The 17,125-nt window shown below is 45.8% G+C and overlaps 1 protein-coding gene across 3 annotated transcripts in view; it reads left to right on the plus strand.

Moving 5' to 3' along the window:
* The window catches only part of PTPN4 (protein tyrosine phosphatase non-receptor type 4), a 191,822-nt gene extending 175,019 nt beyond the window's left edge, over nucleotides 1-16,803 (plus strand). For all 3 annotated transcript variants that reach the window (XM_045031786.1, XM_045031784.1, XM_045031785.1), the window contains 2 exons: nucleotides 12,332-12,467; nucleotides 15,214-16,803. In XM_045031786.1, the coding sequence (XP_044887721.1) occupies nucleotides 12,332-12,467; nucleotides 15,214-15,300 (223 nt within the window). In that variant the 3' untranslated portion in view covers nucleotides 15,301-16,803. The remainder of the gene's footprint in view (nucleotides 1-12,331; nucleotides 12,468-15,213) is intronic.
* Nucleotides 16,804-17,125: the final 322 nt, after the last annotated feature.

Consider the following 17,125-nt stretch of genomic DNA (forward strand, 5'->3'; position numbering starts at 1 on the left):
AGTTATCCATAATTCTCTATACCTTTTGATATTAGCATCACACTTGAGTGAGCAGTTTTCAGAATCAAATGCACTGTCATGTTTCATATCGGTAAAATGACTGTGGATAGTAATGATCATGGTAATTCTAGAGGGAGAAGAAACCACTTCCCATTTAGGAAACTGCTATACATACAGTGTCTGTGAACTGCAAAATTAAAAAAGAACTGGATAAATCTTATATCCATAAGGGCAAGATCTCTCTCTCTCTCTCTCTCTCTCTAGCATGTACAGTAGTGACATAAATCACTTTTTCACCAAAGTCTGTCTTCTCTCCAGTACTGAATATTTGTGTATCCATATTTACCAGATTCAAATATTTAACATTTGTGTACTTTGACATGAATGAAAACAACTGTATTCATGTTTTCTTTAAGGTGTATTTCAGATTTACATAGACTGTTAATGTGCTGTTCTTATTAAATAGTTTTTAGTGACAATTAACATTTCATCATTCACATTTAGAATCCATTTAACACAGAATCTCCACAGCACTTAATGTAAGTAGAAGACAGGAATAATACTTAATGCCAAATTTTGTCTTCAAATCAACATGCACATCACCCACTGACTTTTTTGAGAGTTACAGGCATACATACGTGAATAGACTTTGGCCCTTTCATCTTCAAAATGCTGTACAAACAGTAACCCTTACAATCTAACCTGTCAAGTAGTATACCCCTTTTATAGATGGGGAAACAGAGGCTAAAGGGACACTGTGAACTTAATTTTTTTATCTACTGCTTTTATACGTAAGACCTAAGATTATTATAACTGGATGATGCGGTGCACTACTCACTGCTGTGGCGCCTCCTGCTGGTCATCTCAGGGAACTAGCATGTCCAGCCTCCGGAATGCCCTCTTCAGGCCAGTGTCCCCTGCGGCTGGCCCCCTTATCTTTTGCGTGCTGCCCCCGGCAATATTCCCGCAGTCTCAGGGTCTCCCCACCCAGGAGAACCCCCAGCCCTCTATCCCCACCTTGCCTCAGTCGTGAACTACTGCTAGTCACCATCTAGCCCCTGCTCACTGGGGCAGACTGCAGTGTAAAAGCCACTCATCATAGGCAAGGGGGGTTTGGACCTGCTGCCTCTGCCTACCCATGGGCTGCCCCCTGCAACCCCAGTACCTAACTGGCCTTCCACTAGGTCGCAGCCTGGGGGGTTTCCAGGCCGGAGCTCCCCAGCTCCCTGGGCCTTCCCCCAGCTCTGCTCCACTCCAGGTACCATCTCTCTGCTCCCTGCAGCCAGGTCCTTCCCTCTCAAAGCTAGAGAGAGTCTGTCTCTGGCCCCAGCCCTCTTATAAGGGCCAGTTGGGCCCTCATTAAGCCGGCCTCGGCCTGATTGGGGCATGGCCCCCAGCTGAGGCTGCTTTCCCCAATCAGCCCCGCTTTTCCTTCCCTGCCACAGCCCTCTCCCCGGGCTGTTTTAAGCCTTTTAAGGCAGGAGTGAGTGACCACCCCACTACACTGGAAAAGGTTAGAGCAAAAATTGTTGGTTTTTTCCCCAGTATGTTTACTTTGTGCATTTGACAGCCTCTAGTGTATTGTCAATTTCTCCTGGTTTTGTTTGGGTCTTTCACACAGGAATGGGAGGGAAATATATTTTCTTCTGTCCAAGGCAAAGCTTGGACACTGTGGCAGTGCAGAATATCAACACCTCTCTTTTTCTCCAGAATCTTAACTTCAAAGGTTTTTTTTGTTTTAGTGTATTTCGAGCTAAAGTATGTGATTGCAAAGAAAACCTCAAAAGTGTGAACCAGGAATTACTGATGCAGAGACTGAGGCCATGTCTATATTTACAAGCTTACAGCCAAAGAGCTGTACTGATACAGCTGTGCTGCTACAAGAGCACTTGTGTAGCTGCGTTATGCCAATGGGAAAGAGCTCTCCTGTCGACGTAATAAAATCAGCTCGATGAGCAGCGGTAGCTCTCCTGCTGACATAGCGCTGTGCACATGAGCACTTGTGCCGGCAAAACTTATGTCACTCGGGAGTGTTTTTTTCACACCTCTGAGCAACAAAAGTTTTGCCAACATATGTGCTAGTGTAGACATGGCCTTAGTTTGCAGAGAGCCTAGAATAATACCTCTGGGAGGTGTCAAGTGCTCATTCATCTCAGGGAGGTGTTAATTCAGCTGCCCAGTGGTGAAAACTTTAATGGCAGCACTGATAGCTATTTCATGCTTCATGTAAGAAAAGAGAGGGAGGGTCACAGACCTTGCACAATTTACTGTGTGTGATGTATCATGCGGGTAACTCAGGTGGGTGGCATTTTAGAGATACTATCACATTTCTTCCTCAGTCAAGAAGGACCCATATCCAGGGGACTCAAGCTCAAGGATTCTAGGGATGTCATGTGATGCACATCTTTTGAATATCTGCCAAGTCTACTGTGGTGATTTCTCGTTTTGGCGACTCACGTGGCTGGCACTTACTTTCTCGGAAGAGCATGGAAGAATACCACCACCTTTTTTTCTCTCCAGTTTGATCCCAGGAAAATAGAAAAAACTGCAGATCCATTAGAGTGGATCTTCCCTTCCGTGCAATAATAGATACAAGTGATTGTAAAGCCACAAAAATTGGCAGGAAAACTTTGTAAACCTGTTGTATATGAAACTGCATTGAGTTATATTTTTTTAAACTGGTGTCCAACTCTCTTAGAATACAGTTCTTATGCCACAAAACTATTAATGTGTGGCCTAGACAGACCAAAAAGAGTTAATATCAGCCATTTAAAAATCTGTATATCTGAACACTAATTGCTGCTAAGGGAGAACTATAGAGAGAAATTGTCAACATTTATGTTCTTTGCAAATCAGTGACTTCCCAGTAAATAACTGTTGCTTCCTCGAGTGGTGTCCCTATGGGTGCTCCACTGTAGGTGCTCATGCAGCCCTGCACTGCTGATCGGAGAATTTTGGTAGCAGTGTCCATTTGGCCTGCACATATGTTGTCCCCTCCTCGTGCTCTGCCACAAGGCTAACCAACCTTGCAGGGGAGAACCCTTCTCAGTTCCTTCTCAACCACCCCTGGCTAGAGACAAAGCTATTAGCTGTCCGTTCATCAGATTGTTAACCCTATTGTTCTAACTTAATCTTTCTTTTGTGAGTTTAGAGTTTCATTTGTTTTTTTTCTTTAAAAAAAACAAACAATGTCCCCCCCCAACTTTATTTACTACTTCCCCTTTTTCTGGGAACTACCCCTGTGTGGGGTATGCCCGGTTCACTGGGGTTTAAGAGGTGCCTCTCCTGTAAACAGGCCATCCCTTAATGGACGGACATTCCTATTGTGTCCGTTGCCTCAGGGAAAGCCATTTTCCCCAGAAGTGTGTGTTTTGTCAACAGCAGAAGCTGTGGTCTCGAAAGGACAGAGAGCTGAGACTAACACACCTTCTAATGGAGGCAGCTCTCCAACCACCTGGAGACCTGCATCAAGATTCACCCAGAAGACAGGAATCTTCACCCAACTAGGCTGCCCTTTGAACCCATTGCCTCTCATTTGCTCACATACCTGTTTATGAAGACAGCATTCCTGGTGGCAATCACCTTAGCGAGGAGAATTGGGGAGATAGCAGCACTGATGGCACACTGCCCTAATACAGTTCTTTCAGAACAAGGTTATTCTCCAACCACACTCCACAAGGTTGATTTCCGCCTCTGTCACATTCCTCAAGAATGTCCCCATCTTGGAAATCTGCAGGGAAGCAGTCTGGACATCTGTGCATACCTTTGCAGAACACTATGTGATTACTGGGGGACTCTGCTTCCGGCACTATCTTTGGCTCCGCAGTATTATCATTCATAGCAGACTCAACTCTGAAGCCCCAGCCTCCTCCCATTAGGGATACTGCTTGGGAGTCACTTACAGTGGAACATCCATAGGGACACTACTTGAAGAAGAAAAGGAAGTTAGTCACCTTGTGCAGTAACTGGTTCTTTGAGATGTGTGTCGCTATGGGTGCTCCATGACCCACCCTTCTTCCCTCTACTTCAGAGTTCTTGTCAGGGACTCTGCGGTAGAGAAGGAATTGATGGGGGTTCTCCCGGGCAATGGTGGTTAGCTCATGGCAGAATATGAAGAGGGGACAGTGCATGTGCAGGCCGAACAGACACTGCTACCAAAGTTCTCTGATCAGCAGCGCAGGGATGCAAGCACACCTACAGTGGAGCATCCATAGGGGGACGCCTCTCGAAAAACCATCATTACTGCCCAAGGTGAGTAACTTCCTCTTTCTCTGCTTTGTTATCAAACAGCATTAACATATGGGAATTGAAAGTGAGTGCTAATCTGAATTATAAGGACTAATCATTCTGTTTTAGGGTTGGATACATTTTTTCTAATTTTCTAAAATAATTTTATTCTTTCTAATGAAGGATACACTAAATCTTGGTACAGTGCATATATATCTTGATAGTTGGAGCATTATCCATAGGAATCCTGAGTATATTCCTAGCTTCTTTTTGTTGAGCAGTTTTTCATACAATATTGTATTTGCCCCTAATGATAAAGTTGTATTCAAACCACTACATTATATAGTAACCTTTGATGCCACCTTCTGGACAGAATTATAAAGGAACATATTAAAGTTTTTTGTAGAATATTTAAATTCTAAATTGTATTTAAAAATAAAACTGATCAAGATAAGTTACAGTTGCATTATTAATGTGTACTTATAAGATTCAATTTGTTTAAAAGCAAACATTTTCACTTTAGCCTGAAACACCTTCAAACTGTATCATTTAAGGTACATATGACAGCGCAAATACAGGTTCCCAATCATATTGACAAATGGAAAACACTGGTTTCCCGACAGTACCAAGTGTATATTTTATTGTAATTTTTCTTAATATGAAACATTTTAATTTAAAACAACATGTGTACCATGCTCAAGAGTAAATTGCCTCAGTTTTAGGTGTTCTCTGAGGTTTCCTAACTCTGGAAGAGTGTGTACATACACACAAAGAAATTAAACGCAAGCCTTTTTTGTTTTTAATTTTGAATAAATATCCTTTCTGTAAGATTTCTCACTATTTTGCCACTTGGGAACCTTCATATTGTAGTTTACCTTTTATTAAAAGGTTTTGAGACTAGGTGGTTTTTTTATGTAGACACATCCTTAGAGCCTTTTTGGTGTACAGAAGCAGGATCCTGCTAATGCTTACCTTCTGAAGCATAGATTCCTAATTGGAGACTATTTTATTTAAAGTTTAAACATTTTGTCACCAACTTTTGGTTAGTACATTTCCTATTTATTTATATTTTTACAAGCCCAGGCTTTAGGCCAGCTTCTCCACTCCTTTAAGAGCAAAGTTCAGTGCAGGAATGGAGTGGAGGGACCAAGGCTGGCATGCCATCCAACTGCCCTGGGAGCCAATTCAAACAACGATAGGGGCATTTTATGCCATCTGAGCAGCATAAAGTGGAACACAGAATCTAGCTCTTCATCTTCAATACATAGTTCTTCAGCACTACGCATTGTAATCTCAGCTGGGAATTCACTTCTGATGCCCTGCTATGTGACCATGTCATTAAATAAGTCCTTAGTGATTGTCTAAATAAAATAATACTACACAGTGTAGTTGTGGATTTTTAGACATCTGCTCTGACCAGCCAAAATGTGTCCTCCGCAGCTGCTAGCCTCCAAAGAGACTGCTGTCTGTCCAGCAGTGGCAGCTTCTCTCTATTCCAAGTTATTTGTCCATAGAAACAGCAGCATGGTGTTAATTTCAGCATAATTCAGTTACCCAAGCTGGCTGACTTCACAGGGTTAGTCATAGAATGCACCTGTTCAGTTACCACATACAGCAGTCAAGCTAATTGGGGTTGGTGTTGCCCTAATGTGGAAGATGGGACAGGAGTCATTCAGTAAAAAGCTTCTAATGGGGTATCGTGAACTGAAGCACCCCCTCACTGCCTGATGATTCTGAAATGAACCATTTGCCACGGTGAAGAAAGAGGGGGCTCATTAGGCTGAAGGTCCTTTAAAAAAAAATAATTTGAAGGGAACTGGAGTGTGCCCTCATGGCACGGTATAAGGGGCACCGCTGGCTCCCCCCACGCTTAGTTCCTTCTTGCCCGCAGTGACGGTGCACAGAACGTTCGCTGCTTTTACTAGTATTGCTTAGGCTTCGTTCATACGAACTAGAGTTCTTGTAAAGTTAGTGTACATAGTTAGTAGTTGAGTTAGTTAGCCCTTAGCAGTAGTTAGTTTTGTTAGTCTTGGGGACTTAGCCGTGGGCCGGGGGATGCCCTGTCCCCAGGCCTTAAGCCCTGCGATCACTGCAAACGGCCCATGCCCGTGGGCGATCTGCATAGTAGCTCTCTCAGGTGCCTTGATGAAGAGCACATAAGTGATAAGTGTCGTATCTGCAAGTCCTTTAAACCTAGGACTAAGAAAGACTGCAAGATTAGACTCATAGCACTCCTGATGGAATCGGCGCTCACTCTGGCCCCAGAGCAGAGGTCCAACTCGGCACACAGCACCATGGTGAGCCACTTCGACGAGCCGGCACCGATCCCTGTCCATGGTCCCAGCCAAGAAGTCGAAGAAGGCCGGTAGGGGACGGTCTCCTACTCCACGCAAGGGGAAGGACAGGGCTGGGGGTGAGCTAAGACCCGCACCGGGCAGCTCATCTCCCCTGTCGGGATGTTGGGCCTCAGCGCGTGTCAAGCGATGCAGCCCACCCTGTTCCTTGCCTGAAGGCCTGGACACAGGGGTGGACCTTTGTCAGCTTCAGGTGCCATACATGCCTGAAGCACTCCAGGCTGTGCAGGAGATCCTGACGCTCCCAGTGCTGCCCACACCGGCCCCATCGGTGCCCAGACCTCACGGCCTTGGGACCTTCCATCTGCCCTTACCCCAACGGCACCATTCCCCATCGCGGGGGACGTCCTGCCACCGTTCACCTGCTTGAAGCCGTCATGCCTCTGAGTTAGGGAGGCATACGCATCGGAGCCCTCTACGGTCACCGGACCCTGGGCACCGGCCGCGGGATTTGAGGCGGACCTTGCCGGTTACCTGGCGCAGACCCATGGAGGCATGTGCTCCCCAGCAGGAACGTCAGGACCAGCCCTTCGTGTTGCAGAACACCATTACAGATCCCGGGAACGATCAGAAGACGAGTCACAGGCCCCGCCAACAATCCCCAAGATGGGTGTCACCGTATTTGGGGTTATTCCCCCCCCCCCCCCCCAGCGCCTGGCCTATGATACCTCAGGTCCCGCTCCTCATCCCGGTACTGGTCTCGAAGCGCTAGGCATGGATCGCCAGTCTTCCATCCCCGAGTTCCCCGCAGAGGTGCATGTCCCACTTGGACTAGTCCTCCTCTAGGCTTGACTGTGATTATCGCCAGGCACAGAGTTGCCGCTCCAGTGGATTCTGGTCACCGGGTAGCAATTGCTTCGGATATGGCTCTGGTACGGAACAAGGCTCCACATCAGCGGGACAGCCTCGCGGACTCTCAGTGCTGTGTGCACCATCGGTACCGAAACCTGCCCAGTGGCTGGCCCTGTGGTACCAGCCTCCTCCTCGTCATCACCGGACAAGGCCATCACGGAGCCCTCTCACCCGGTTCCTCAGATGACACTAAGGCACACTAGGAGCTGCTGAAGAGGGTCATGTCCAGCCTTGGCCTGCAGGTGGAGGAGTTGGAGGAGCAAGCAGACTCCCTGTTCGACATCCTCTCCTTCACAGCCCCTGCTAGGGTGCCTCTTCCCTTCACGAAGGGCTATTGAAGATATCTAGTACCTTGTGGCAAACCCCCTCCTTTCTGTTCCCCATTTCCAAATGGGCAGAGCATACGCACGAATACCTTTACTCCCATCCTGCTCCAAATTCCCTGGTGGTTGAGGCAGTTAACCAGAGGGAATGCCAGGGGCAACCCAGAGCTACCCCCAAAAATAAAGTTTCCAGGAGACTGCATTTGTTCAGATGGAAAATTTATTCCTCGTCTAGCTTACAGTTGAGGGTGGCCAACTTACCAGGCCCTTCTTGGCCGCTATGACTTTAACATGTGGCAAACCACAGCCAACTTCAAGAATGCCCTCACAGAAGGTTTCTGTAAAGAATTCCAGGCGATCCTCGACGAGGGCACGGCTGCTGACAGGGTGGCCCTTCAAGCGGCGGCAGACTCTGCCACCTGCATCCTGGTGTCCGCCATTTCCATGCAGCAAGCATCCTGGCTGCTCCTCTCTGGGTTGTCCTCCGAGGGTCAGCAGTCGATTCAGGACCTCCCCTTCGATGGCCAGGCCCTGTTTGCAAAGTAGATTGACAACAAATTACATGGGCTGAAGGACTCCTGAACCACCCCGGGGCTCTACGTTCCAGGCCCGGCACGTAAGCGTTTCAAATTGCAACTACCCCAGGGGCAAGAAAGCCAGCCCCAGTAGGACCCACTGCACAAAAAGCCCAAGGGCTATAGACAGTGCGCAAGCCACCTGCCCCCACCCTCTGCCCAGTCGGGCTCGAACCACTCCAAGCAAGGAGCTAAAAAGTCATTTTGAGGGCATGCCTGAGTGCGACCTACCAGTCCATTCCCTGGATCCAATTTTCCCAATTTTTTGCAGCCGCCTTTTCTTTTTCCTCCCAGCATGGTCAGCAATAACTTCGGACTGCTGAGTCCTCAGTATGGTGGCACACGGTTACACCCTCCAATTTATTTCCACACACACCCCCCATCCGTCTTCAGGGACTCTTCTCTCAAGAGTCTTCTTGAGCAGGATGTTTAGGGGTTCTTACAGCTGGGGGCAGTGGAGAAAGTCCTGCCTCCTTATCAGAACAAGGGTTTCTATTCCTGGTATTTTCTGATCCCAAAGGCCAAGGGTGGTCTGCGTCCCATACTGGACCAGCGAGACCTCAACAGATACCTAAAGAACTAACGTTTTGCATGGTCTGCTTGGATCTGGGAGACTGGTATGCTGCCCTTGATCTGAAAGATGCATATTTTCACGTAGCGATCTTCCCAGGACATAGATGCTTTCTCCGTTTTACGGTGGGTTCGGTTCACTACCAGTTTGCAGTCCTTCCATTTGGCCTGGTACAGCACCAAGGGTGTTTACCAAGTGCATGTCGGTAGTTGCGGCCTACCTCAGGCTTAGGCATATCCAGATTTACCCGTACCTCAACGACTGGCCGGTCAAAGGCAGCTCCAAGGCTCAGGTCCAACCCCACGTCACTGTACTACAAGCCACTTGCCACTCCTTGGGACTACTGGTCAGCCACAAAAAGTCCATGTTTGTTCCAGTTCAAAGGATAGAATTCATCGGGGCCGTGCTCAATTCAACCCAGGCGAGAGTATTTCAGCCATTAGACAAGTTTCAGGACCTGACAGACCTCATCGCGGAAGTGTCCGCATTTCTCCTGAAATTGGCTAGAGTGTGCCTGTGCCTGGGCACATGGCAGCTTGCACACATGTGGTCTGCCATGCCAGGTGGTCCGCATATACTCTCTGCAGCAATGGCTGGCGTCGACCTATTCCCAATCCAGGGACCACCTGGAGAAGACCGTCACCATTCCCCTGGCAGTTCTCACCTCGTTGCGGTGGGGGACTGATCGCAAGAAAGTCCTGGAAGGAGTCTCATTCGACAGTACTGCTCCATCTGTTGAGCTAGTGTCGGACACTTCAGACCTCGGTTGGAGGGCGCACCTCGGACATCTCTGGATCCAGGGAATGTGGACCCCGGAGGAGGCAGTGTTGTACATAAATGTCAAGGAACTCAGAGTGGTCCAGCTGGTCTGCAGGGTCTTCCTGCCGCACATGTTGGGCAAAGTGGTGAGAGTCCTGATGGACAATATGGGCTCAATGTTCTACATCAACAGGCAAGTAGGAGCGTGCTTGTTGGCTCTCTGCCAAGAGGCTCTCCATCTCTGGGACTTCTGCATCAGCCACAGCATGCATCTGAAATCTGGTCACCTCCCAGGCATCAGGAATGCTCTAGCAGATCACCTCAGCAGGGACTTCTCCTCTCACTATGAGTGGTCACTCCACCCGGAGGTGGCCTGCATGATCCTCCAGAGCCAGGGAGCTCCCCAAGTAGATCTGTTTCGCCTGATGGTAAACAGAAAGTGCCATCGGTTTTGTTCCCAGCAGGGCCTGAGCAAGGGCTCCCCCTCCGATGCCTTTTTCCTGTTGTTGCCGAGGATCTGATGTACACGTACCCTCTGGTCATCCGGGTCCTAGTAAAGATCAAGAGGGACAAGGCACAGTTTATCATAATTGCCCCACATGGCCTCACCAGCGCTGGTTCTGCACACTCATAAACATGGCGGTGGCCCCTCCCTTGCCCCTTCCCTACCATCTGGCCCTGCTGTCACAGGATCACGGTCAGCTCCTGCACCCCAATCTTGAGTCTCTACACATCTCGGGTTGGATGCTCCGTGGTTGAATCTGGAGGCGCGTACCTGCTTGGAGGAGTTCCAGAAGGTCCTCCTGGGAAGTAGGAAGCAATCCACGAGACTAACTTTTCTGGCCAAGTGGACGAGGTTTTCCCGCTGGGTGTCGGAGCATGGCATTTCTCCCTTGCGTTCTTCAGTGCAGTCTATTTTGGACTACTTACTGCAGCTCAGGAACCAGGGTCTGGTGCATTCTTCCATCAGAGTGTGCCTTGCAGCCATCTCCATGTTCCACCAGCCAATCCAAGGTCAGACAGTCTTTTCTCATGACATGACTGTCAGGTTCCTGAGGGGCCTCGAGAGGCTTTACCCGGAGATACGGGCCTCTGTCCCTGAGTGAGACCTTAACATGGTCCTCTCCAAGCTCACCGGTCCGCCTTTCGAGCCGCTAGGCTCCTGCTCCCTTTCCTACTTGTCCTGGAAAGTCACTTTTCCTGGTGGCAGTGACGTCGGCGAGACAAGTCTCAGAGATTAAGGCCTTGACCGCAGAACCGCCTTACACAGTATTTATAAGGACAAGGTCCAGCTGTGACCCCACCCGTCCTCCCTGCCGAAGGTGGTATCTTCCTTCCACATGAGCCAGGATGTATTCCTGCAAGTGATCTGTCCCAAGCCTCACAAGACTACTGAGGAGAGGCGTTTACACACACTGGACGTCTGGAGGGCCTTGGCTTTTTATTTGGAGCGTACCAAGCCTTTCCGTAAATCAATGCAATTCTTCATTGCTACAATGGATAGGATGAAGGGACTTCCAGTTTCTTCACATAGGATTTCCAGCTGGATCACCTCTTGCATAAAGACCTATTATGAGCTAGAAAAGGTCCCGCCGCTGCTGATCGTCAGGGCCCATTTGACTAGAGCACAGGAGTCTTCGGCAGCCTTCCTGGCGCACATCCCGATCCAGGACATCTGTAGAGCAGCTATATGGTCCTCAGTCCACACGTTCACGTCTCATTATGCCATCACTCAGCAGGCCAGAGATGATGCTGGGTTCGGCAGAGCTGTATTACAATCTGCACAGCCATGAACTCCTTCCTGCCTCCACAGGAACTGCTTGGAGTCATCTAACATGGAATGGATATGGGCAAGCACTCGAAGAAGAAAAGACAGTTACCTGTTCCGTAACTAGTGTTCTTCAAGATGTGTTGCTCATGTCCAGTCCGTGACCCGCCCTCCTTCAACACTGTCAGAGTTTCCAGTAAGAAGGAACTGAGGGTGGAGGGAGCTGGCGGCTCCCCTAATACTGCACCATGCAGGCACCACTCCAGAGGGCGCTAGAGCTGCTCCCCTATGGATACTGCTGAGGGAAAAACTTCCAGCACCGGTGCATGTGGCGAGCATACGCACCTAATGTGGAATGGACATGAGCAGCACATCTCGAAGAGCACCAGTTACGGAACAGGTAACATGTCTTTTTTTGTTCACAGCAAGATGATATTGAGTGCTATTCAGTGTAGGGCTCTTCAGCTCCCGTGGTGAGCCAAATAGCTCTCCAGCAGTTGGGAGTTTGGAAACCCCTAAAAATAGATTGCTTGGTTATACTGCAGCAAAATATTGTGAAATTCTTCAGGTTTTATATTCTAGGAGGACAAAGAAATGTGCAGAGATAGAAAAATGCAAACTTACTCAGAAGGGTAAGAGATCCATCCAGTGCTTTGAAAATTTCCCACTGAGTTTTTATATCCAGGAAGGACAGAAAGCTTCCAACGTTATGTACAAACACTGCTCTTATAGTAGAATGTCATCAGTAACCCTCAGTTGTACTAATCATAGATTTCTCTTGGGTATATTTAGATACTGAAGATTGTAATGTTAAAATGTTTTTTACATTTTAGGAGTATATTATTTTTTTAAAAAAGAGTGTTTGAAGATGGTTAATGATATGACACATTTTTCTTTTCCAGTGCTGGGATTGGACGGACAGGGGTTCTTATCACTATGGAAACAGCTATGTGTCTTATTGAGTGCAATCAGCCTGTTTATCCATTAGATATTGTGAGAACAATGAGAGATCAAAGGGCCATGATGATCCAAACACCTGTAAGTATCATACTTACTACTGTACCTTGTAGAAAAGTAATCTCATGTTACTCAGTGGTTTCACTCTCACTGAAGACAGTAAGAGGTGCTGGATATTTTGAAAGAGAGCAGCTTAACTGAGAGTTGCTATGGTCTTGGTCCACTGAGAACAGTAAGATATCTCAGTGATTCTTCATGAGTTTCTCTGCAGCAGCTTCTGATGACAGACCTACTTTTTTAATAATGAAAATAAATGGCAAAAATCACTATTAATTCTAAATATTTCTTTTCAAAAGCTATCCTTTGCACCAGATCTGCTCAATGAATGGAGAGAGTAGGAAAGTGAAACTAGAGATGTGGAAAGGGAGGGTGACAGGAAGGAACAAGGTACTGGAGTATGTGTGAAGGGAAAGGAAGCAGAAGGAATTTGGAGGAGATGAATTAGGGGGAAGCTGGGTGATACAATCCAGCTGTGTAATTCTGCTCTGGCAATACAAAAAGTAACTTTAACTCTGCCCTGTAGTGACACAATAGAGAGGAACACATAGAAGAAATCTATTGTGTCTTTAAAAATCAGTTTAATCTCATCTGGGATTATAAAATACTTCATAGGATCAGGAAAGGACACCTGTCATAAGGGTTTTTTGGGTGCCTTAACTGTATGTTTCCACATGTTTTTCTTAGCATGTTTCGAGTTTTCCTAGGTTTATAATGCTTGGTTTGGGGATAATTGCAACATCCCCGTAATGTACTTTAGCCTAAATTACTGATTTGTATTCTCTACCTTAATTCTATTTTAAGGTAATTTTTGTTTGGGAATAGATTTAGAATCTGTTTAAGAACTTTCATTTGTCTTGGAGTCAGACATAAGTTCCATCTGACAGCAGTTCATAGTTGAGCTTAATAGACATAAGGCAAAATTTCAGTGAAATGCTTCTCTTTAACTATTACATCACCAGTGTAACAGACTAAACCAGATTCAGTGTTTTACTCAGGGACTGCCTAAACTCTGCATGTTATCATGTCTCTTTAGACCAGGGGTTTCCAACGTGGTGCCCGCGGGCACCATGGCGCCCGCCGGGGCATTTATATGCGCCCACCTAGTGCCCAGCAGGGGAGAGAAGCCACAGCCCCGCACCTGCCAGGGACAGAGAACTCCGGGGCTGCAGGCTGCGAGCGCCGGTGTTCTCGGTCCCTGGCAGGCACAGTGCTGCAGCTTTTCTCTGGGGCTGCAGACTGCGGGTGCCAGTGTTCTCGGTCCCTGGCAGGCACAGGGCCACAGCTTAAGCCAGAGAGAAGCCGCGGCCCCACGCCTGCCGGGGACAGAGAACTCGGGGGCTGCGGGCGCCGGTATTCTCAGTCCTGGCATGCGCAGGGCTGCGGCTTCTCTCCAGCTTCTCTGGGGCTGCAGACTGTGGGCGCTGGTGTTCTCGGTCCCTGGCAGGCACGGGGCTGCAGCTTAAGCCAGAGAGAAGCCGCGGCCCCGCACCTGCCGGGGACCAAGAACTCCAGGGCTGCAGGCTGCGGGTGCCGGTGTTCTCTGTCCCCGGCAGACGCGGGGCCCGCCTAGTGCCCAGCAGGGGAGAGAAGCCGGGGACCCGCGCCTGTTGGGGACAAAGTACTCCGGGGCTGCAGGTGCCAGTGTTCTGTGTCCTCCCGGCTTCTCTTCGACTTCTCTCCGCACTGCCCAGAACTGGCACCAAAAAAACCAAAATCAAACCAAAACAAAAAACGCTCTGACTCTGCTGAACGGATGGAATGCTGCCCCGTAGCATGTGCTGCCCTAAGCATGTGCTTGCTCCACTGGTGCCTGGAGCCGGCCCTGTATGTGAGTAATTGTTGGTGCCCACCACACTCTTCTGAAAACATGAATGTGCTACTGGCCACAAAAAGGTTGGGGACCACTGCTTTAGACTACTTCCTCCTGCCTTTCCATTTCTGGATTGATACATGCACTTTCCACAAGGTGGCACTATGCCATGTTCATGCTTCCCATGTCATAAATGAAAAGAACTGAGAAGAGTCAGTTTTCTAGAGAAATCTTCAAACAGAAAAATATTTATACTAATATATGTAAATATTTCTATACTGATACACATGTAATGATACAATAAATAATTAAAATTCTAAATCCATGTGACATGTATTTGTTTAAGATCTATCATCTGTTCATTAACCAGGGCTATATAAAACTGATTTAAGCCATTGGAAAGGTAGAAATACTACCTTTCCAGTGGTATATATCATTATACAGCAATCATTTATATCTGAGGCACTTTGCAAGATAGTGGCTGTATTTTATGGTCCACTCTAAGGTATTCTTTTGCTTTTTTTTGTTTAGTTGAGACATGGTTTTTAGTAACTCATATCTCAAGAACTGCTAGAGTTGAAAATAGAATGCTTTAGAAATTAAGAAGCCAGGATTCAAGCTTTTGATGACATAAAGCACTGGTTTCTCATTCTAGAAGTTTGTGAGATATGAGCAACTAATATGTCAAAATTAATGGAAAGGGGAAAAGGCAAGGTAGTTTTGGTACACTATTTCTTAAACTGTTAGAGGTAGAAAAACCTAAGACTAGTTAATCCATGGGGTTGGAGTAAGTCCCTACTCCTCAATAAAGGTACAATTACCAAACTGCTGCTTTTGATGAGGCACAATTCTGCCCTTTCAAGATAAGATGGGTGACCTAAGAGACCTTTTCTATCTCTAACTTAATCATATAAGTTATATTTCTTTTTCAATTAACTTAATCAACTTTCTTTTCAGAGTCAATACAGATTTGTTTGTGAAGCTATTTTGAAGGTGTATGAAGAAGGATTTGTTAAACCTTTAAAGACATCACTGCATAAATAAGAGCAAAAGGGCTAGGATCCATATTGAAGTATCCTGTCCTCTGTAATAAACTGGCAGCGTTCATTGTGCCATAACTCTGATTGCAGGAAATGGTGTCGGAGAATAATGAAGAATTGACAAAGGACTTTGAAAACTTCAGCACTGTTGCACTTTATGTTGAAACAAAAATCAGTCTCTAAAACTCTATTACTTACATGTGTTTGAAGACTTTATTATTTTCATGCTTTGCTCCGAACAAACCATAAATTGAATGAACTGAGTGTGTTCAGGGTAACTTATGATATCTCATTGTAGTGCCATATACTCCCCTTCCGGTCGAATTGCTACAAACAAGGCTTGGAATTATTTCACTCTGGTATACAACTGTGTCGTTTAAAAACAAAACAAAAATCTACACTAAGCCATGGTCTCTTCCTGTGCTAGATTTATTTACGGTGTACAGATCCTCACTTTTGTTTTTAAAAACATCAGCAATATTGCCAATATTAGATAGACACTGCCTACTGATGCAGCACACTTTGCTCTTCACCCCCTATTAGAGACCAGCTGGTTATTAGAGGAAAGCTGGAATCTGTGTTAACCTAGCAGTAGCTGCATAATGTCCACTTACCAGCACCTTGTAAAATATAAACAACATTTCTTTGAACTGATGGCACAATTTATTTCTGTGTCATAACACTGGTGAATTCCAAATCATGCGACTTAACATTACGTAATGGGAACTATTGCATGCATTGCGTCTTAACCCCTTAAGTGCCTTGAGACTTACCGAGTATGTCTAATGAAAAGGCACTCATATGACCCTATGGGGAAGGTATTATTCTGTCATATTTATTTTAATGGGTTTATATTTTAATACATGGCCCTTGGTGCTTTGAATATGGTACTGCAAGGGGTCACAGAATACCATTCCCTTTTTCCTTATAAAAATACCTGCATGCTACTGTGGGTAGCAAATCACACCTACTTAATGTGTGAGCATTGTTTGCTGCTGTGAAATTATATGGAAAATCTGACACATTCCTTCCAATTGGTAACTTATTAGTAGCTGATAATGAAAAGCCAGTAGGTTGTTAGAACTCATTTTACCCTACCATTGCGAAAATCTCTCTCATTTAATTAGATTATAACTTTTTAATACCACTGATATTTAAGGTTAAACTTACCATCAAGTGTGATTAATTCCTTTCCATTATCTGCTAATCAATTATTTTTCTAAGTCTTCATCCGTTGATTTCAAGCCATGTTCGTACTGGACTTTTTAATTATTATTATCATTATTATTATTATTATTAAAGTAAGGAATAAAACACTGTCAAATTGTCCCAAAACTTTATTTTACTCTCTTAATGACCCCAGTCATTTTTTTTGTTATCCTTGTATAAAATTAAATTGTTCCATTTTGTGTGTGTTGTTTCTTATTTAAGTCATTAGCATATTTGTAATGAGTAGTTTGTCTGCCTGTTTGATACAGTATCTGAGCTCATTGTAAGCATATGTATATTTTGTCCCTTTTCAATATTTTTTCCAGTTTGGGAGAAACCAACTGATAAGCAAGGTATCGAGCTTGAAATACAGTAAGTAGGGGTTCAGTCACTTTTTTGACTACCCTTCAGAAACCTAACTTTACATGCTAATATTTAAAAGGTTTGTTATTTTATTGATTTCCTGAAAATTATTATCCATTCGGTTTTGTTAATAAGCTATATAAAGTGTAGAATTAAAAGAGAGAAAGTTCTAGACTGAGAAAGTTTAAATATTGTAAAATTCTTCTATATAATATACTCTCTTCTATGGGCATTTAGAAGAGATGACCGTTATAAAA

This window comes from Mauremys mutica, chromosome 10 (assembly GCF_020497125.1).
Source record: "Mauremys mutica isolate MM-2020 ecotype Southern chromosome 10, ASM2049712v1, whole genome shotgun sequence".
NCBI classification, from domain to species: domain Eukaryota; kingdom Metazoa; phylum Chordata; order Testudines; family Geoemydidae; genus Mauremys; species Mauremys mutica.